The following is a 23,931-nucleotide window of genomic DNA, read 5'->3' on the forward strand; positions in this document are numbered from 1 at the left end:
TTCGTTTAATGTACAGTTCAGATGTAATCAGCAAAACAATTTCAAAAATCACATGCAAAATACATCCAAGCTAGTTACATTTTTTGTATTATTGGCTCCTGATTTTATACGGTGGTTTTCAATTTTCATGTAACACTTAGTACATAAAACAAAATGAAGAAATGATAAATCTCACAAAGTCTCTTTATTGTTAGGATTGGTAATGCTTTATTATTGAATGTATTTAAATTTTCAGTAATATGTTCAAACAGTTTATGATTTGTCTCCCTCTTGTTACCCTAGCAACCCGAGTACCGTACTATGACTGTCTCCATAAAAGCTTACTATTAATTACTTTTGTTCTTGTAAAATGTTTCGTTGGCTTCAGCATATGAATAAAATTTAAAAATCAAAATGATAGTGATACTAAATATATTTATATCATACAATACATGGCAATAACTGTGATGAAAAATAAAGTTGCATGGAAAGTTATGTATGTTGCAATCATTCTGATGTCTGTGGGAGATATCGAACTGTACAAGAGGTGATGTATGATGAATTAACCTAGATTATTAACGTAGTTTTTATGTCAAGCATATAAGAACTTTCTAGTAAGCTCTTCCTTCAATCTTCGTTAATTGGAATCAGAGGCAGTTGTAGAATTATAGACTTCATAAAAGATGCCGCCGCAAGTGCTGCATAAGGTTGCCACTGTGTACCTTGTCTACCTTCCATATAGTCAGCTATTCCACGGATAAGAATAAAAGAGTCAAGGCCATTTCCCATAACGGACTCCAAAACCTGAAATCAGATATAGAAAATAAGGTTAGTTGGACATCGCTCCAATCATCTGAAAGAACAGCTTAACATGTGTACCATATGACTAACAACAAAGAAAATTAGGAACAGTACCAAACTTACTTGATCGTATTCAGCATCATAACACAGTAAGTGGTGTTCTTTAGCAAAGTCACTCATCAATGCGTCATTATCCGTAACTGGTCTACCAGATCCCATACAACCAAGGCGTACGGCTGGTACGCCTGGTGGATAGAAACGCGCCAGTTCCTCGGGCACATCCGGATGCTTGATGTCGAATGTTACACCTTCGTTGATCTGTATAAAGCATGATCGTTAAAGTTTAGTATATCAGTTTCTATTAATTAATCTTGGTAAACATTCCATTCAAACTAGAAACAAACACATCAGACTTAACGCAATATCTTAGTTTAATAACAATTCTGTGAAAGTAGTTCGCGCACGATGCATAGTGACATCAAATCTCTTTCACGAAAATAATCTATAGGTAGGTTACATTATTAAAATACCGAAAGGTAGGTGAATGGTCACGCGAATTAATCGATTAGACTGATAATGACCTTATCTATTTTAATTCAAACAAGAACATGAATGAATGTTAATTAAAAGAATTGCGATTTGTCCATAGAACTTTCTCCAATTGTAATGGTTTAACTATTTTCTCATCAATCTCGTTTCATCACCGTGAATTTGCATAACCTCGAAGTATTCTTCATAAAAGCTATTAAGTTTAAAGGAGATTTAAACAGTAGGAACAAAGTGAGCATCAACAGAACATCAGAAACTATTATCTAATAAATACACTTTTGGGACTTACTTTAAGTTTTAGTTTGTCTGTATCAGGCGGCGGTCGGGCAAAATCAATGGGATCATCCTCCCCGCCTAGTACAGTCAAAGCAGTCTTTAAAATCTGATCCCATTCACATTTTTCTGGAGCTGCTTCGAAGCGATCAAGAACTTTCTCTACACAGTTCACTAAAGTCGGATCTCGAGCAGCGTACTTTCTTAGGACAAATCTTGGTGTTTTCATATCAACTGCATCTTCTGGAGGTTCAATCAATCGATCACAGTAAATGTAGATAGAGTCTCCTACACCATTTGATACAGAATGATTTGTATGATTGTTCATAGCTGAAGAATGCAATCCACTTGAACGTGCCACAGCACTCACTACAATATCACCCAGGCGAGAATGTTTCTCAAATTCGTATACGTGGGGTACGCTACCCCCAACTCCTACTAGAAATACATGTTGCACCGCTTGGAATGCCCCTAGAGAATGAAAAAGCATGTGTACTTGACGAATCACATGTTTCAACTATATCTAATTACCATAGACAGTGATGTATATAACAACTTTTATCTCTAATAAACCACACAGCTGTATTATGATACCCTAATCTTTCACATTAATGTCTAGTGGTTCGTTTATTAACCAGTATTTGTAGATTCTCATTCTCTTTCCCGACTTTATAGTAAGTAAAGGGATGATAGCAACCGATGGTTAGAGACCTTGGATGATATGACTCAAAATCGTTTGCTTATACTCTTACTACTTCTACCACTATGGGATTTGGATCGACAACTGTATCTCTGTGCTAATGTGGTATGGCAACTCGAACTGATGTACGTACGTACAAAGTTCTACGTTGTGACTGACTGATTATGATACGAAAATACCACAAGACAGCTGGTGACTTTAAATAATCATTCTGATATAATAGTGGAGTGTAGACATTAAAAAGATGAAAAATACTGTCAGTAAGAAGATACAATCACAGATAAGGATTATCTTTTTCCGTTAATGTACCTTTATCTCAATTACCTGTACTTACGCATATTGATTATTGAGAGACATTTATTACCTAGCAAAATCTTTTCGCTTGCAAATAAATCATGAAGAACTTATTTGTTTATAGAGTGAAATTATGTGGTTTAGAATGAACGCCGTGTTTATTTTAACAATAAAATATTACAGAGGAATCAATTACATCAAAAGACTATATAAATTTGTATTAAACGGAGCATGTGCGTTATGTTAACGAAGTTATTACAAATAAATCAAAGTTCATCCCCTATTCCTCAATGTATAGTAAATGAACTCAGAATGCATGAATTAGAAAAGGCGATCGTTTCCAAGTGTTTGAATCTTACTAAAAGACGGTTGCTGAAAGTCGACAGTACTGATGTACCAGTCCCGTTTCACAACGCTTGCATAACATTATGGCTGTAATGTGCGATCTTATAATCCAACTAAATAATGATAAGAATTTTCATAAACTTGATCTTATCGTGTTTTTGCATTTGTAACTATTTCCTATGCTAGAAAATCTGTCAGTGAAGTTCTTAAGCTGAAATGTGATGAAATAGACAATGTTTGTTAAATGATCAGTTGTTGTGATAACTGTATGACAACACTGAAAGCGATTATTTTTATTTTATTTTATTTTATTTAAACACATATATATTGGTACAAAAGGGCACCAGGTACATATGCGCCACACAAAATAATGAAAGTAGGAAGAGAAGGGATGAAAAGATAAGGCGGACTGAAATGTACAACCAGAAGACTCTTTCAGTTAGGAAAGTTAGAACCATTCTTTATGTAGAAAGTAAAAGAAGGTTGCAGCAGGATCGCCACTGGCTTCTATTCTGAGCCATATCTGATAACGTCTCTAGCCACTGTGTTGCACCATCTCTCGGACCCCAACCAGGGAGTCGTGAAGGACCAACGGAAGCTAGCCCTTTGCAGCTCTCTTTCATGCCACGACACCATGTCATACACTGACCTCCTCTCCGCTTTTTCCAACCAGTCCCAGGGTCGGCAAATAATGCACGACGTGGAAGTCTCCGGGACGACATTCGTAAAACATATCCAAGCCACCGAAGTCGGTGTTTCAAGATGGTGACACCAATTGAATTATCGTCTCTGCGCCCGAACACACGATGCCGAACCTCTGCATTACTAACAAGGTGTTGCCACTGGATGTCAGCAATCCTTCAGAGACAACGATGATCGAACACAGAGAGACGTCTAACATCCTCAACTCGGAGAGGCCAGGTTTCACAAACATAGAGCAAAACTGCTCTCACCGACGCGTTGTAGATCCGACCTTTTACAGCCAGACTAACATCACGAAGGCGTCAAAGATGGCCCAGATTGGCATAAGCCGCTCTGGCTTTCATTATACGTGCATCAATCTCATCACTCACGCCACCACCAGCGCTTATATAGCTACCTAGATACACGAACTTCTCAACTACTTCGATCTCCTCACCATCCAGGGTGAGTACAGGATTAGAATCCTGCCAGTCTTGTAGGAGTACCTTGCACTTGGAGGGTGCAAAGCACATGCCGTACCTGCGGACACTGATTGCCAACTGATTAAGTGCGGATTGCATGCCTTGGGCATTATCGCACAGTAACACAATATCATCCGCATACTCAAGGTCGAGAAGTCGTTCTCCAGGCAACATATCCACACCGCCATTACTTACATCCGTCAGAGCTGTTTCCAGGATGTCGTCGATGGCAAAGTTGAAGAGGAATGGTGAGATTGGGCAACCCTGCCTAACCCCGCTGCTCGAATGGAACAAGGGAGAAAGGTGGTTGTATGCCCTCACTCTGCCTGAGGTGTTCGTATACAGGGCCTTTAAGATGTTAATGAACTTCTCAGGCACACCCTTCTTCAATAGACAATCCCAGAGAACAGTCCTGTCCAACGAATCGAAGGCAGCCCTGATATCAAGAAACACTACGATTGTTGGCCTGCGATAAGTATGACGGTGTTCTAACATTTGGCGGAGGGTGAAGATGTGATCAATGCATCCTCGACCAGAACGAAAACCAGCCTGCTCCTCGCGAGTCAATCGTTCTCGGGTTTTAAACAACCTACGAAGAATGACAGAAGCCAATAGTTTGGACGCAATCGGAAGTAGACTTATCCCCCGATAGTTATTACAGGAACAACGTGAACCCTTTTTAAAGATGGGGACGACTATTGACTCATTCCACGATGTTGGAACACTTTCTTGCTCCCAAACCTTTGCAAACAACACAGTCAATTCCTTAGTCAGAAAGTCACCACCATCTTTAAAAAGAGCCGGAGGTAAGTCATCTGGGCCCGGTGATTTGTAACGTTTCAAGAGTTGGAGTTCCTTGCGGACTTCCGCCTCGTTTGGTGGATCAGTCGTCACCGGCCATGGGGGGCAGGACAAGCTGGTTGATGTTGCCGGAGCAGCAGGCCAGTTGAACTGCCCTTCGAAAAATTCCGCCCATCGTCCAAGACGTCGACAGATGTTAGTGATTGGCATCCCATCATCCTCGTAGATTGTTTCACTCACACCAGACTTCTTGCTGCCAGTGGCTCGGATGAGTTGGAAGAGCTTCCGGCAGTTACCAGATGCAGCTGCTGCTTCCATCTCATTAGCACGCTCCGACCACCAGGCTTCCCGGTCCTTACGCAAGCTTTGCCCGATTTCATTACGTAACAGCCTTCGTTTGTGGTCAAACTCACGGTCACCTGGAGTAGACCGACGGGCTTCCATCAGTTGTAAGGAGCCAGAAGAAACCCAGTGCTTGTAAGCGGGACGTTTCGCGAAGCCGCAAGCGGCTTTACTCGCCATTTTCATGGCGTCGTGAAGATGCAACCAATGCTCATCTATACTTTTCGGTGGGGTGGTAGCTAGCCTAGAGACTAGCTCCGCTCGATACTTACTTGCAACAGAAGTTGCAGCCAGTTTACTAATATCAATCCGTTGGTGGTGGTCAATCCTTCGGCCACTGAAAAGTAAGGCGAGATTGGCGCAGACCAGGGCATGATCAGACCCCAGATAGGTACTCCAAAAGGAGCGGCAGTCTTGTACACAACCACGCCAGCGGTAGCTGATCGCGATGTGATCAATCTGAGTCCAGGCTTGGGATGCAGAGGGAGGACGCCAGGTGGCACACCGGCGATGACTGTGCCGGAAGTTAGTGCTGGCCAGAAACAGGTTGTGGTCTGTGCACAGTTGCAACAAACGGTCCCCGTTATCTGTCCTGAAAGCGGTTGATTTCATTTAAATTTGCGAATGATCATCTAAACAGATATTTCGAACGAAAAGGTATTGGAAATATAGGAATTATTGCAATGCACAAGAAAATGAATAACCCGTACATACTGAAAGTCTACAAAAATAGTTTTTACCACATCAAACAATACTAAAAAACAACATTAAGCATAAACTAATCTTTAAAAAGTTGTGTCTGCAAAATGAGAGAATAATTTTACGTGAATAACAGTGCATACTAGGAAAATGAATGTGAATCACGTTTATTATAGAAATAAAAATTAAGAAATATAACATTGTCCCTACGATGTAGAACGTCAGTTCACTAGTTATTTGTACGGTTAGGACAGGATCAATGAGTACTATAAAGCGTAGAAAACCGTTAAGCGGTTTTACAAACGTTTTATCCATAGAGAAAATGTATTTGAAGTATTTGTCTACTCTAATATGAATAACAATTACTGTCCCAAAGCTCAGGATACTGCCTTAACACTTCAAAACCGAAATTGAGCTACAAATATCCTATTTTTATCTAGTAAAAAGTAAGAGTAAACATTTGATCCTGTTGACCGAGAGAACAAATAAATAATTTGTAAACTAACCAAGCAGCCGAGTTGTAATACTCCCAGAGGAAATTTTCGCTTGAAGTTCACGTCCAACCATGGGTAGTTTTGTGGAAATGACTTTATGTGGTCCTATGTTCCCAATAGTGTAAACATGTGATTCACCTAAAATAATAGAAAGGAAAACATTGGGATGTATAAATATACATGTAATTACCCTCAGATTTATAACGAACAAATGTTGTCTTCTGCTCCATCATTGCATCTACAGCTAATTTTTCACAAAGTAAATTAGTGATAATTGCAATTGTAGGTTTCTCAGATGTCGATACTTGTTGCATATGATTTGCTCCTTTCATTTCTCTGACAACTAAAAGAGAAAAATCAAGACAAGCTGAATTATTCATCATAAAAATCAAATTAGTAATATGTACTACATCAAGAAAGATATAAAGGCATCTAAACAAAACTTCCAATAATAAGTTATTGATTGACTACATAAGCAGTAAAGCGTCTGCTAGCTGCCTGAAGCATCAGGTTTAATTCCCAAGCACCAAAAGTGCATCGCCTACTTTAATAGGGACAGTTGAATACTGTCTTTCATTTTCACAAAACAAGTCATTCGAAGCCTAAGAACGTACACTTGTAATTAATGAATAAGTCCAACTATCGTTAGAACCATAGACTGAGTTTTTAACGTAAGGGAATGAAGTAGTGAAATTAAAATCATTTTTTTTTCATCACAAAATAAACCTATATAAAAATAAGAATAGATAAACAAAATCACTAAAACGTATATTTTTAAAATAAGATTGAAAAATGATATCCACATAACTAGAATCAATTTCGTAATATACCACTTAGTCACTGAAGGATTTGCCATTTTCATGCACACCTAATGAGAGTTGAGATAAACATGTTTTATGGAAAAGTTCAGAGGACTATTACCGACTGACGCAGTCGCAATAATCATTTTAGTATGGCACCCGCGTTACCATACCAACTGATAGGAAATCAAACGAATACGAAATATTTCGGCAGTATTTTCTTTCAGAACTAACTCATAGACACTACAAATAAACACATTTTTTTATTTAGTTATAAAGTCTTCATAATTAGATAGATTAAGAGCAAATGTACACAAATAGTTAACATCTTCATAGACCAATTACCATTATTATTATCATCATAGGTAGATCTGAATATTTACATGTATGACATGATAAGAATTATATTATCCACGAATTAGTCATATGGTAAAATCAATAATTACTTAAATAATAAATAAAACAACAATTAAAATATGATTGATCTCCATCATTAATTAGTGCATAAACAGAACACATGATATTTCGTGATTATCGATTTGAAGGCAATAAAATTATAGAAAAGTATAGTTGTTTAGATACAAGCAACACAATAATTTATTCGGCTTCATATAGTCAAATAACTGCATCAGTGAAAAAGGAAAGTATAATAAACCATCAATAATTCTATCATTTTATATTTGTGAATTAAATTTCACAGTGAACGATGACATAGATAATGGATGTCACAAACTAGCTACTAAAAAAAAATCTCTAAAGAGTATGTATAACTATGAAAGTGTGTGTATTGATCAAACAATTTTCTCACAAAGAAATCTAGTTATCTACAGTAGTAGTAATGTGTGTAGGATTGATGATAAGATATCGATATAGTAAGGAAATCATGTATTTACTATAGTTAGATGAGAGTTAGTAGGATCGTTACACAGTGAGGTCTCGTACTTTCAGAGAGTACTTGAGATGTAATTATTTATCTAGAATGTAACCCTATAAAAATCTACGTGCGTCAACACATATGAAGGTGCAATAGAACAAAGAAAGCTCAAGTTAATATGTGATACAGTGACGAAAACTGTGCCTACAAATAAAGTATTAGTTGATTTTCGCCACTTACTCTTTCCTCTCTCGAGGATTACAATCGTAACTGGTATCTGAAATATCTACGACTTCTTATTAAATGTCACTTTATTGAAAAAAACATTTTGACCAAATATCTAATAGAAATGTAGAATACACACATCAACATATAGTCAGTCGTAAGTGATTTTTATTGGCTAATTCGCAATTGCATGGAATTTCCAAACCTACGAGTTATGGACTTATAAGCAGAGATGGATAGTGGCTAGTAGTCGAATCCAAGACACGTGTTTCGCCCTATTTGAGACTCGTCATCTGGACACGCCTGAATCCCAGAGCAGATGATTATTCTGGGACGCGAATTCAGCACCGTTCGCTTCGAACGCCATCCCATTATTTACTTACTACTGAGGTCAAAGAGCCACGTGCTTCTGGAATGTGGTGAGGTTTAATTCAACTGTATTGGTTGTTTGAATTTTCCCACTGATGTTAAGAACTGATAAGCCTCTTTTAGGCATATGTGCATCCTGTTCAATGTTCACTCCGGGACTCTGATCCAGAACCCAGTAAAAAAAGACTGAACAATTTCAGTCCTAAGCACTGATGGGAAAATCCAAACAACCAATATAATGAATCAGATTATAGTTCATTCACAGGAACTTAAAAATGGTATTACAAAACAAGAAAAGGTATTATTTCCCATGCCGCATTCCACAACGATGACTTCTTTGAATTTGCTAATTAGATCAGTTGAACATACGCGTCTCTGAGGTCAAATTATTTGAATAAGCTTAGTCGATCACAAGTGCGACTGCATCAAGTTGCATTTTTTTATCAATCATACTTTGAGAAATAAGTTTAAACTCTAAAAAGTATGAACTTGTAGGAAATCATACCTGTTCCGTATATAAAGAAAATACGTTTATATGTATTTAGAGTGTAATCCTACACAGATTGAACCAGTACAAAAAGTTCGTATGTACCCAATAACATATTGTCCTCTGTTTATTATAAACAATAAACTGCGTTACACTGTTTCCCTATTATTCATACAAATTCGTGCGGATTAATGTACCATCGCTTGAGAACAACCCTGTGTGAATATATCTCCCATAATCTTTATATTTTCTTCGTTAGGTTGGATCATTTTATTGACGAGAGCACCCATCTTCAATGCCTTTTAAGGAACCTGTGACCTAATCTCACTGTTTTAGTTAAATATGGACAAAGGAAAGATCGAACCTCATTACTATCCACTCTACAGTCACAAATCATAAACCTCGATTATAATCACTGATGATGATGTAAAGCTGGCAAAGTGTAACTCTTAATAAATAGGCAATTAGTAGATAACGAATATCTATAATACAGAGAATCTGTATACTGACCATGATTTTGTAGATGAATTTTTCTTCGGAAACCGAACTGACCCACATGCTTGCCTTCCAGTGGTACCAACTGTATCAGATCTCGGTCGACTAATTCATTCAATTGAACTTGTAATAAAGCACGATTATCACATTCTAAAATACTAAAAAGAAAGAGGTAAACAGTAAGAATAAGCAGTGTGATACTACATTCTTAATTAGTTCTGGTTTTCTTTGGTATGGTTACTAAATCAACATCTAAAAAAACAATTAGCATAAATTTTCAGTTAACAAATTTTCTTTAGGTAATTGAAGATAGTAAAGATGAGCATTTTAACAAAAAGAAAAGTGTATCGATTCTAGTTGACAGAAGTCATTTGTTTCTAAACAGATAATTTGTTTGCTTCAAACAATTAAGTCATCACCAGATCAGAATGACCCCAATTTATAAAACAAAATGAATAGAGTTCAAATAAAATGTAGATAATTCAGACATCTTTTTCAACCCAAAAAACCTAGAAGTTCACACATTCTTGAGATGAAACTGGCTGAACAATGGTATAATATAGTTTTACCACGTCACGTTATTCGCAAAGGAGAATTTCTTTTTTTTTTTTGGAATTTTTCGAAATCAACTCAAAAACTTGAATATCCTAGTCAGTTCTACCCTTAAATTTTTTAGGTGTCAAGTATTAATAAGCAATAGCGATATTCAAAGAATTTATATGCTTTGGGCTGATTAGTAACCAATGTTCTTTGGTGAAGGACTAAGTTTACTGATCACGTTTGGCACGTTACAACGGGGAAAGATTATTGAACTTGGAAACATCTTTCATAAGACAGCTGACTATAATTGGTAGGAAGTCATGAGTTTAGTACCTCGGTAAGAAGTAAAGAGCAGACGACATGGTCGATTATCAAATGGTCACTACATATAATTAGTCTAGTCACTTTTGTGGTCAGTTTGAATTCCTACGTTATTAGGAGACAGTCGTAAGGCTAATTTGTCAAACGTTCGGAAGAAGTACAGTTATAGTAGATATGTTTTAAGTTTAGACATTAACCAATATTTAGAAAATTAAACAATAAGACTCATAAACAAAAGTTTTTAAGACCTAAGTAAGAACCTTAGGACAGTAAAAAACGTACGATGAGAGTTGCACTACTAGTAAGTAGTTACAATCGATAAGCGAATAAATAAAATATTTTCAAACAACTGGGTTAGTTGTAAAAGTATGATACATGTTTACTGAGGAACAATTAGACCAAAAAAGTAATCCAATTGCTAATTCGTTCTATTGCAACTCAAAATTCTAGATTAGCCTAAAATGAAAAAACTCAATCAAATGATTATAAAGCAAAAATAACGCTAATGGTGCTGGTAGACGATTGTAATCAACAAGATTCCGAACCCAAGTGAACGCCTATGAAAATGAAATGTGATGTACAAAATATACAATTGTTGATAAAGTGCGTACTAATAATCAGTGTTTTTCTCTTTACCTGACTAATCAGTGTCTATAAGATTTAGAAATCAGCCACTGTTTATTTTATTATTTATTTGAACACATAAATATTGGTACAAGGGGGCACTAGATATGTATGTGTCACACAAAAAATTGCCATTTCATTCAATTGTGTGAGGGTTATGATACTGCCCAGGTGCACAGACCGAAGCAGGTCTCAAGTAAAATGGTAAGTCTTATATGAAGCCAACCATGATGCTTTTATAGACGAAGAATGTAACTAGTTTATCGGATGTGTTCTATGGTCATCGTAGATTACTTCTAAATAAAATATTCAAAGTAACATAACTGATAGATAAATATCAGTAATATCAGAGATGAACGGTTATATTAAAATGTTTGACAAATTGATGGGCTTACTAATTAGTCGGAGTCTCACATGTAACAAGAAATACAATACTTCATGAGGGTAAAAGTACCACGATTTTGACTTGATTTTGAAATCAATCACTTATTTTGCATTTATTGCTACACCAAAAGTTTAAAATAATGATGATTTGATTGGGGGACTTTTAAATAATTTTTGTACTAATCAATCATTGAGTTTCCAGTTCAGAGAGAAGGCACTTACATAGAATCTGGCACATATATGTGTTGGCCAAGGTTGCCGTACTTGATGCATATGATGAGATGTTAATCACAAAAGAGATCAAAATAATTTAGTAGTAATGATGACGATAGAGAAAAAAGCTTAACCAAAAGAAGCAATAGGTAAACTTTATGAACTAAGCAATGTTTTAATAAACACATATCCACAGAAAGAATCATTTCATATGTTACATTACACCATATGACATACTCTACAAAAACCTGTGTAAAAGGAAATATATCAATAAGTGAAAAAATAATTTGTTAATTATTTGGCGCATTAACAAAGAGACAAACGAGATCATGATAAATCAAGTGGCAGAAAATCAATACAGGATAATATCTCCTATCTTTATAAACAAGTCGAAGGACAGCGTACTGAAAAAAAAGGTAATTGTAGACCTTTGTTACCTGTCATTTCTTAACAGGTTATTCATCAAACAAGAACATAGATCAAAGGTTTGAAGCTGACAAAAATTGGAAGCATGTATCAGTACCGTTTAATTATAATGGTACGTTGCTTAAAAAATAAAGTCATCAAAAACATATTTTGTGTGCAAAGTTATTGCGTACTATAAGACAGATTACGAGGTAACCTGCACAAAAATACTTGTTAGTTACCATTTCGGTAATAATAATCCTGATAAGTATAGCCAGGTGCAGTTACGTGGTTCATACAAATAACTTGATGACCCTAAAGACGGATGATATAAGTCTGTGAAATACGGAGAAAGTAGGTTTCTTTTATTTTAGCTACGAGGATCCAATCGAAAACAATATTGTTCGCTTAGATATGTTGTTCTAAATCACAATATGGGAATTTTTCTAATACGAAGTATTTAATAAAAATATTTTTAACGCTGATTAAATTCTGTCGATTTACATATTAAAAGCCAAAAACCATGACAAGCTAGGGCATAAACATCCGGAGATCGAATAGTGTGAAAGTAGATAAAATATCCATAACCATCTAGTTTAAGAGAGCATGGAGAAAAAAGTGGGTATTAGGAGTAAAACGCAAAAATACAGAGACTATTTGATCATTTCAACAGCGAGAAAAGTTGCAGGAAGGGTGTTCTATTGATTTTGTTTGCAATGTCAAAACGTAAGTTGTCTGTGAAATTTAAATCGCTTCACTAGTCTATCTACTTTCTTGTACTGATGAGTCAGACGATAGTCAGATAATATTAAGTGAGAGTAGTAAGGAGAATAAATTTTTTAGATGGTAGCAATCCCACTTTATCAATTAATAAGTTGGCTGTCTAGATCAGTTAAAAAGGGGCTAAGCAATATATATATATATATATATATATATATATATATATATATATATATATATATATGATACAGCTGCAAACAGAGAACAAATCAAAATTGGTTAAATCAAACTGTTAATCGTGTTGTATGTGTTGTTTTTTGACTGTTTAATTTACCTTGGACACTGTATTTCACTCGACTCTTTCAAGAAAAGAACCAAAATTAAAAAGGGAACGATGTATATTTTGTCCTGCTAACAAAGTATGCAAAGCATAAGAGCAATTTAGAAAGAATAAAGATTTTAAAAACAAAAAGGATTTATTAAAATTTATGGAGTGTGTAATTAAGTAACAGAAGAGGCAAAAAAAACCTGGTAGTAGAACTTTCTTTACTATAATTAACCAAACTTATGAAAAGAGAAAAATTTTATTCACATACACATGTCTGTACAGAATGATAGGAATTGAACAACAATTCAGCATCATAACAAAAATAAATGTAAAAAGGAGAAGTGAATGGCTGCAACAATAACACGAAATTAAATATTCGTAAATCTTACAATACAGAAATAACTAGAAACACTAGTAGATAAAATGAATTGCAAGACTGAATACATCAATAAGTGATAAATGCATAGGACTATACAAACAATTATGGTAGATTTAATGGAGGAAACTATCCATATTCATTAAATTAACTCTTGTTATTGATTGGTTAATATAAAAGAAATTTAGAAGTTGTAGACATGACAAACAATATCGCGATTACGTAACAGATAAGCTAGCAAAACTTAGATTCATTTAGTGTAGAAAATTTTTGTAAAGCAGTTAATCTAATCAATAAGTGAAAAGAAATACCTGAAGATGTAATTTACATACTTCGGTTTACTGAAATTGTCCTACTGAAGCATACAAATTGTATGAACATTTTTCACATAAAAATAAACTAGTGTAGAACTATTTATTCAAAAATAGTCTAAGAGTAATATTTCTAACTGTAATGCTAAATATTGACTACTCATGTCATTAAACGAGTATGAGTCCCCATAGGGTTATTGGTAATTTCAAACAGATAATTTGCCTGAAATGATTTCCGTCAACAGCTCTCAATCATTTACGACAGAACACTTTGTCTAGGTACTGAGTATCAGACATGTAACTGATAGTTTTAAAGTGGTACATGGTAATGATTAAATACGATTTTAGTTATTCAGTTCGCTGAAACTAATATGTACTGAAACAGGAAATAACTAATGAAATAAAACATTCAGTTTCCTTTCTTACAAATATACTGTATAATTACTGAAAATAACACAATATATAAGGGAAGAAAAACAAAAACATGGTTTCCAGAGAATAAATGCAACTTAATAGCCATACATAAACCCATGAAGTTTATTTAGAATAGATTTTGTATACAATTTCTATTTGAGGTACTATTTTAGTATGAATTAAAGAACTTACTACTTCACAGCCTTCGAATATATGATATCAGTCAGTCAGTCAGTCAGTTACAACGTAGAACTTCGTACGTACGTACATCAGTTCGAGTTGCCATACCACATTAGCACAGAGATGAAGTTGTCGATTCAAATCCCATAGCGGTAAAAGTAGTAAGAGTATAAGTATTATGTGAAAGATAAGGGTTTGAAGATGTTATTGAAGGAGTATAATACAGTGAAATAAATTTGGAAAGAGAAAAAGGATAGGGACATGAAGAATTCAGAAGATTAGAATTTGGTAGAACACAAAGAGTGGATGCACCTTCGCCATTGCAAACGATTTTGAGCCATGTCATTCAAGATCTCTAACCATCGGTTGCTATCATCTCGCGAATCCCAACCAGGTAGTCTACACCTACCAACATGGCTCAGTCCACTTGTCAGTGACTTCATGGATTTGTGCCATGTATTGGTCTGGCTGCCCCTAGCTTTCTTTCAACCTACTCCTACACCATGAAACATTGAACGACGGGGCAGTCGGTGGTTGAGCATACGTAACACATGCCCCAGACATCGCAACTGATGAAGTTTCATTACTTCACCAATCGATTTGCCATCCTTACCTAGTACCCGTTTCTTAACAACTGCATTACTTACCCGGTGTCCCAGGATATACGAGCAATGCGTCGAAGACACCTATGATCGAATACTAGTAGCCTACGAATATCCTCTACTCTTATCGGCCATGTTTCACTGCCATAAAGTAGGACGGAACGAACTGCTGCACAGTAAACCCGTCCTTTTGTTGCTAGACGGATATCTCGCCTACGCCATAGAATGATATACTTATGACATGAACAGACACCAATCACTATCATAACAAAGTCGGGAAGCCAAACAGTCACAACGTGGAACTTCGTACGTACGTACATCAGTTCGAGTTGTCATACTACATTAGCACAGAGATGCAGTTGTCGATCCAAATCCCATAGTGGTAGAAGTAGTAAGAGTATAAGCAAACGATTTTGAGTCATATCATCCAAGGTCTCTAACCATCGGTTGCTATCATCCCTTTACTTACTATAAAGTCGGGAAAGAGAATGAGAATCTACAAATACTGGTTAATAAACGAACCACTAGACAACTGAGACAAAAAAAAATTTGTTTAGTACAAAATGAACTAATAGAAAGCAGCTTAACTGGATTTTATTTATTGTAGATAGAAGTTCCTCTACGTTCTACTCCCAGGTAACTAAAATGAAGATAATAGTCTTATCAGATAGACTAACCTATCACTGAACCGATAAGCGTAAACTACTGAAATGATTTACTACTACAAATTAATCTTGGTTAGAAATGTATAAAACTAATTGCAATTTCGTAAAATCAACTTATTACTCGCATGTATAGGCCATTACTAACAAATTTAGTGCGACACAAGGGTACTGTGAAGAACGTTTATCATTCTTGTTACTCAATACAACTAATTTTGTTGTTACGGTACTGATTCACTTGATCACTTAAAAAGCTTGTATTGAAGGAGAAAAACTTACCGAATAAGGTCGTCCATGGATAAAACATTAGGATAAGCTTCTTCTAATCTCATTTGTAACGATTCACGTAAAACTTGTTCAGTTGGTTTATTGTCTCTCTCTAAATAAATAACACGGGAAAAATAAATATAATTACGATGTTAATTCTTTGTACAGATAAAACTGAAGTAAACAAATCATATGACTCCTTGTCATTTAAATTATCTACATCCTTCAAGGAAAAAAATGAATTCTTGTGGAAAATTTAATCATGCGTAAGTGATGAAATGAGTAGTCAGAATCGAGTCTTATATACACATAAAGATAACGAAAATTAGCTGAGTGGACGAGATAAGATGAAAAATATAATCAGTGGAAAAATATTGGAAACAGCTTAAGACTCATATTATTAATGCAAACCATGCTACATGTAAGCAGAAGTAAACGGAGTAATAATTTATTCACTTACGATTCCCTAACCTAAACGTCTAGACAAAAAACTGTATTGAAAAACAAAGAGAGTAAATCACTATTACAACTGAAATGAACATAAATCGAGTTTTAAATGTCCGCTACTCAGGAAAAAAGGTCAGCAATGACAAATGGAGTAAATTAAGTTGGATCATTGAAAAACGACTTTGCTTACATTAAAAAATGCGGTAGTATAACTATGGTGTCACTGACTATCTTTTTGTGTAACTCTCCAACGTGGTGGAACTACAGATAGTGCACTACTTATTACTTTAGAGGAATATAGCTACAATTGTCGAGCCTTTTTGCTGGAGCAACAATAGATTTGAAATACAGTTATCTTCTCCATGTAATGGTTTCAACCTTAATCAATTTATAAGATATAATTTATGAAACTAGTTTATTGAGTAAATTGATTTGAATGAAGTTTATTCAGACTGATGACTGATAAAATCCAAGAGCAAGATCAATACTTAAACCAATAGAGCCGTAGTATCGAGTCTAGACAAAGGAAATGCTCGAAATATAGTCAAAAAATTTAACACATACATAACTGTGCTAACTAAAACTATCCAAGGTGATAAAAACAACTTATTTTTTTTAACTACCATGTCTTTGTAATCAATGAACGGTGGTCCCTAACTATTACGAACAAATGCAAACACAAAATTTACAGGTTTCCAACATTAAGTCAAGGAGATATATATGGTTCACATCAAATAGTGATATGCGCTAGAACATAGAAAGGGACTTCTACGGTGAATCACTGATAATAGGTTGAAGATAGCAACTGAATGCATGAAATATTCCAAATAGAAACGATAAACAATAAACAACTGTTTACATATATTTTGTAGTATGGCCTAGCAACAATATAGCCTGTAAATAACGTCTGATGGATAGGACACATAAATGTATAGCTTTTAAAGGAAGATTACCACCACCAAAGGTGCTTTCAAATATTATTTATATAAAGTAATTCATAAAATGTCTAACAAGTGAATTGTAGTTAAGGTTGAACAACAACATTAGTAAAATAAAATTAGAATTTCGATACGATAAACTGATTAAAATGATGAATACTTCATGTTTGAAAACTGAGATCACTACAAAAGTCAGTACGAGATAGAAAGTAGTGAACTATGGTCTGAACTTGCATTGAAATCTCAAATAATTATAAGCTTCTGATTATAACATAATGAGAACTCAATGTAATAACACTTACAATTATTTACCAAAGTAAATTGAAAAAAAAGTATGCAATTTGGATAATTAATTATGTGTTTTATTAACAAAATCACCCGACAAATTATTACTGGGATAACACTCATACAAACTGCGATTCAATGAATAAATCAAATAAGAAATTTTTAATAGTTTTCTCATCTAGTAGTCGTTGTAAGATGGGAAGCTGTGATAGAATGTTGTACATCAGAGAGTACAAACAATCGCCTAAAGGCGTTGTCAGCTAATAATTAAGGATACTTATTTGTGTTAAGATAGTTCCGTTTATTTCTTGAATGTTTGGACGCATCCAAAATTTCGACGTGTTTATGTCAAAGGAATTTATAATATTTCATCAAGTAACAGAAATAAAGAAAATATAAAACATTGGAGTTGTGAAGTAAATAAAACTGATTTCAGTAGTATTATATCCGGCAAAATCTTGAGACTATCAGAATGTTTATAGTAAATAAAATAATTTGCATGGAATAACTTCATCAGGAGAAATGATTCTGTTAACAGACTTGTTTCAGCTAATGCTTATAGAATATGAAAAAGCGAAAACAAAACAAGAAATAAAGTGAATAAAATGAACTTTTTTTACCACGAGTGGATGTAAAATTAAACTGTAAAGATGAACTAATGACGAACGTGCGAATTGCTTTAAGTTCAAGGAACATAAATCAAAACCGAATGTTGTTAATCAAACGTAAATGATTGGTTTTAATATTCAAAGGACGCTACTCACAAGATTGTTTGTAACTAGTGTGTAGCGAAACATGACGTCGAAGTCTCTACATTTGTCAGACGGAGCAAACATTTTCAGTGCGTCAAAAGCACAGTGTCGGCAGAACACTTGGAGACCAGAAGAGAAGACAGTTCAGATGGCAGAACAAATTGAAAGATGTCAATGGACGAGTGCAGGCTATGCATATGTGCTATGTAAATACTTTGTAACTTCTAGCAATAAGCACACATTCCTCTTGCTTATTTTCGTGTTTAACAATATTAGCGTGAACTAATATTCTGCTCAAATGAGTGAAAAAATAGCAGAATAGGAGCTAGACTTTGAAATGCCAATAAAAAAACTCCACGACAAAAATTCGAGTCGTACATAAAGATTATTATTATTATTTGATGTGTGGGGGGGAGGATGATAATGATTGGTTGTTCAGTTAGTCAGATTAGAAGATAGTCTGAGAGGCGTTAGATGAGTTATATATTGTGCTATCCTTTTTATTATAGAATTGTGCTAATTTGTTTTCGGTTCTTAGTGTGGAAATATATTTACGTTCTAGTCAAGTTAATTGATCTGCATTGTATTGAAATCCTGTATAATAGACACTGAGAGGGGATCCAGTATAGGCAAATCAACGTCCCATTCGTAAGGATGTGTAAGACAAACCGTTATAACATTAATAATGATAATAATAATCCTTCCAATGGCATACGTTTGATTACAGTAAAGGATTCTCAGCACAAAGTACGCAATACTGCGATTAACCTATGAATATTTAGAATACAAGTATTCAAAGTTTCTAAACAGTAATTAGCTGCTATTCGCATTCACTTGTAAACGTTCACAATCAATCATGCTCCCGTTATATTTTTTAACACCGAATAAAGTTAATGCGTGCATTTCATAATAATCGCCTATCGTTTCTTTCAGAGGGAAGAGGAGGACGAAGTATACGAACCACCAGGGTGGTATCCATTGAGTTTCACAATAATCAGAATTAACGAAACGTTGTAAACGTAAATGCGGTTAGCAGACATAATTTATTAATTAAAACAAATATAAAACAAAAATCGTTTAAACATCTCCGTCATATTGAAAGACTAATATTTGAACGAAACAAAAAATAAATGAGCATTTTGAAAAATAATAGCACAGAGGTTTGAGAAGGCATTCGAAAAAATTTTCAGACTAACCTGTTCATCGGTCATACTAAACTACATTTTCCTAGTAATAATGGAGAAGGTTCCTCTGTAAGAGACATAAAATAGGCTTGATTACTATCTCTAATATTACTGGTCACATTTTACAGTTTTTCTGCCGTAAATTATGTACAGTCAGTGTATAACAATGCACAGAAACAGTTGTCCATTTTAAGTGTATTATCATGAAACGTATATTTTTGAGACTTTGAACATACGCAAGTTCAAATTATTCATTCTCATCACATGAATAAAGCGGAAGGAAGGAAATCACAGAGCTAAACTCCATAAATTTGTTGATACTTACCCTGACAAAACAGATATGAACCGTGAAGGGAATTTTTCAACGCTCAGTAACCACCATCGTTATATGTAACAACACAATTATAAAGTACAAGTTAATGTACCTAAGTTTTCGCCACATTGCTTCAGTGAGACTCATCCATACTGCAAACGGTAAAAAAGGCTCCAACCTACAACTTAGTAATTGAAATTCAGTCTATTTCGATTGTCCCACTGTACTGGTGTTTAGTTTTAAGTCATAAATGATAATGCTGATCGATACAAACTATGATGATGAGACAGACAGTTCACCCAGCTTGTATAGTTAATAATTAGCTCACTGCAATTACTCCTCACAGTTGAAACCGATGAACTAAACAATCCATTAAGCTTTATATGTGAGAAAGAGTACATTTAAATTAAATAAATCAAACCCCTCGCATCCCAAATAAACTGTTGGTTACCTCGAAGGTTTTGTCAAAAGTTATAATTCAATTTTAGAATTTCAGGATTTAATGGCATATAGGAGAGAAAATGATTAATAATAAACACTATACACCGTTAACGACTGCTCAAGGTAATGGGTAAGTCATTTAAATGCCAACTGCTTAGAAAAAGTTGAAGAAACATTATTATGTTAACCGATAAATCGTAAAAGTGAAGCACTGATGAAATAAATTGGAATGAAATAAATAGTTACAACTTTAAACATTAGAACTAAAAGTGAGTTTAAAAACACATTAGAAAAATAATTGCATTATATTGTAATCCAATCCAGAATAAACAAAAAATCATTATCAAAATGATGTAAAATCATTACACCTGAAGCAAAACTCTTGTATCTGAATGAATTAAAATTTTTTACAAAACAAAAATACCAATTTTAGACAATCCCATCTATCATATTCACGAATGACATTTAAAACGCTAAAATGAAGCAAATACAGAACCGTGTTATAATACCATTTACTACACACTAAACTAGCGATTGGTTTTATTAAACTCTCCTACTGTAGATGCAATCAATAAACACTTAAATCGATATAGAACACAATAAAACTTTTCATTGATAGCTTTTAATCAACTCTCTTCTTGTAAATTAATTCCGAATGGAAATAAGGTTGATCAAGTTAACCAAGTAATTATGTAACTTTAGATATGTGCTATAAGTACTGTACAATCAATCACTACTCATTGAATGAGCGGAATTTAGTACTTTAGTACAGGCTGGTGTACTTAATTGAGAGCTATATCCTTCCCCAAATATCACTAATATTCACTAACTGAATAATGCTGGCTAAGCCGGTCGAATCTTGACAAAAAATGTCGTGACTAAATACGAACATTTAAGACTAGTGGAAGATGATTCGGTGTTGTCGCCAATTGAGATCGTTGCACCATGTGAATCTATGGTACAATTAATCTTATACGATAATTTATTATGTTGTAGGGTCATTCACCATAGATCATTGAGTCATCTCTCCATTATAATTTCAGGTTAGTTAAATTGATTTAAGCACTGGTACCTTTGTGAAATGACAATTCTTTGTAGCTACATGGTTTATGTTATTTTTAAATATTCCTGAGGATCAGTGACAAACAAAGCATTTGGGGGGACAACTGTATTGTCGTCCACTAGTAGTGTTCAATGCCGTTTGTTTAGGATTCCCTCTATCTTATGAGGTTTTAAATTCGTGGTAAACGGCCCAAAAATCCTTGACTAGACAAATGAGTTACATGAAATTTTATAATTATTTAAGTCTTTTAAAACACAGGGGGGTTGAGGTTAGCTCGCAAATCGGTAAAAAAAGTAATTTGAAACCATTCACTAAATGGTGAAACAATAAGCGAAATTATCAGTTGGATCAAACATGACGTTTTATAATGACTGCTTTCTGTTTAACAACCATTGGACAACAGCACAAATTAAAATTAAATTTATCAACTTTTGTAAAGTTAGCTATCACTCACATTTAGTAACATCTGTATGGTTTAAAAGCAGAAAACAGATATACATGTGTGAGTTGAAAAGAAAGAAATATTACGTAATTCAATGCTATATTACCCACCATTTGATAAACCCTCATATACTAGACGACCAGAGACTACTACACAAAGAAAACACAAACCATTTATACAAAAACGATGTCTAGTTTCAGTTTCATTTTTTAATTCCAAAATGTTTACATACTGTGTAAGAGGTCAGCTTGTCAAATCGCCCAGAGATTAATAATCAGATGGAGTTTACAATTTCTATGGCACCAGAATCATAATAACTAATGTTTAGCGATTTCGAACACAAATTAAGAAGAATGAATCTAACTGTAAATTTATTTTGTAACTACACTACTTTACACATTGCTAATCATGTAAAGCACTCAAATAAACAATTCTTATCACTATATAAACACATTTAGTGAGACAAACAACTTTTGCGACTGCATTCAATAGCGAAATACACAGAAAAAACAAAAACGTTCGTGTTCTACGCAAATTCAAATTAGTATACAACGGTGGTTGATGTATTTCATAAGAGAGAACCAAAAACTCATTCCAAAAGAATAAACACGATTGAAAATGATATGAATCAATTACATTCAATAGAACAAAGACAAATTAAACAAATTATAAAAAGTTCAATTGCATTGTATAAACAAATTGAATGAATCTTCAATATGTTTTATCATATTGGCCAAATACACACGTCAAGTTGCAAAAACATACGCGCAAATAAATAATGTAAACGGAGACTAGAAATGAAGTTACTAAAAAAATGGTACACACAGACAATTTTATTGACGAGGTTAAACAAACAACTAGCCAGCCAAAATAGATTATAATTATTTTTAATGATGATTAAAAAGTTTCTATACTACAATGTATTTACACGATAGTGATATTGAAATTTCGAAATAATACTCTTACTAAGCACAGATTTACGTCATTAGCCTTGATGTACACTGTTGGTGTAGAAGCTAGTGCTTCTATACGGCTGTTTAGGGCGAGGTAAGTGGAACAGGATTGAAACCTGTGACCAACTGGCTAAGTGTTTTAACCACTAAGTTACCTTTACCAAATATCAGTCTTAGTCATGTATTGTTTTCGACCATAATTTCGAAAAAGTCTTATTATTTTTATTGAATTTTATTGAAAATGAATGTTTACTGAACTGTAAACACTCTTACCATGATAAATTATAACACATCTCATAGCTTATATAATGGTGATTATAATACGGCTACTGTGTTTGGAAAAGTACTCAGCAATAAACAAATGCTAATTAAAATGTACGGTAACCAGGGTGATTTAAGTAAATATAGTTGCACAAAACATAGAGACAATGATATTTAAATTTAATTGAAATGAATTACAAAAATATTATCTTCCATAGAAAAACCAACATAATGAACAACGAGTAATATCATGTTCATAATACCTTTTTTGATTGACTGAGCCTAAAATAGTATTACTGGTGATGAAGAGTTCAAGATACGACATGAGGTTTCAAAAAAGATGAGACTGCAAGAATGGAAAACATACATAAAACACAAGACTTGAAGAGAATTAAAGAAATGAAAGCATAAGTATCATTTCGACTGACACTTAAATATGTCATAATTAATGATTTCCATATTTGGATCAAAACGAACTCTTGAACTCCACAAACTAAAATTCTACGCCCGTCAACAAAACTCAAGCAGTACAGTCAGTGACTCTATCGAATGATGAAATGTAGTTTGTTAGTCGCCAGAACTGCTGCTGTTACAACCTAACCTGATGGTTAATACTCCAAGTTTTGGTAAGTGGTGACTGGAATTGAATAAGACGTATCTAAACCAATTTAGTCCATGAAGATTGACAAATTAATGAGTCTATTTATCCCATATATCAAGCTATGTACATTTAACTTCAATAATACCTATTCGGGGAATTAAATCTTCACAGCTACAGTTACAAGAGAAGTTGTTGCGATTTTTAACTTCTAAAC

General features: G+C 34.3%; 1 protein-coding gene across 1 annotated transcript in view; it reads right to left on the bottom strand.

Moving 5' to 3' along the window:
- Positions 1-394: 394 nt before the first annotated feature.
- Smp_068070 (hypothetical protein) overlaps positions 395-23,931 on the bottom strand; it is a gene marked incomplete at its 5' end in the record, with an annotated part of 44,775 nt that continues 21,238 nt past the window's right edge. Inside the window, 7 exons of the mRNA XM_018794248.1 lie at positions 395-783; positions 904-1,098; positions 1,619-2,073; positions 6,453-6,578; positions 6,631-6,783; positions 9,706-9,848; positions 16,050-16,149. Of these exons, the coding sequence (XP_018648680.1) occupies positions 607-783; positions 904-1,098; positions 1,619-2,073; positions 6,453-6,578; positions 6,631-6,783; positions 9,706-9,848; positions 16,050-16,149 (1,349 nt within the window). The 3' untranslated portion in view covers positions 395-606. The remainder of the gene's footprint in view (positions 784-903; positions 1,099-1,618; positions 2,074-6,452; positions 6,579-6,630; positions 6,784-9,705; positions 9,849-16,049; positions 16,150-23,931) is intronic.

The sequence above is a fragment of the Schistosoma mansoni genome, chromosome 1 (assembly GCF_000237925.1).
Source record: "Schistosoma mansoni strain Puerto Rico chromosome 1, complete genome".
Lineage (NCBI taxonomy): Eukaryota > Metazoa > Platyhelminthes > Trematoda > Strigeidida > Schistosomatidae > Schistosoma > Schistosoma mansoni.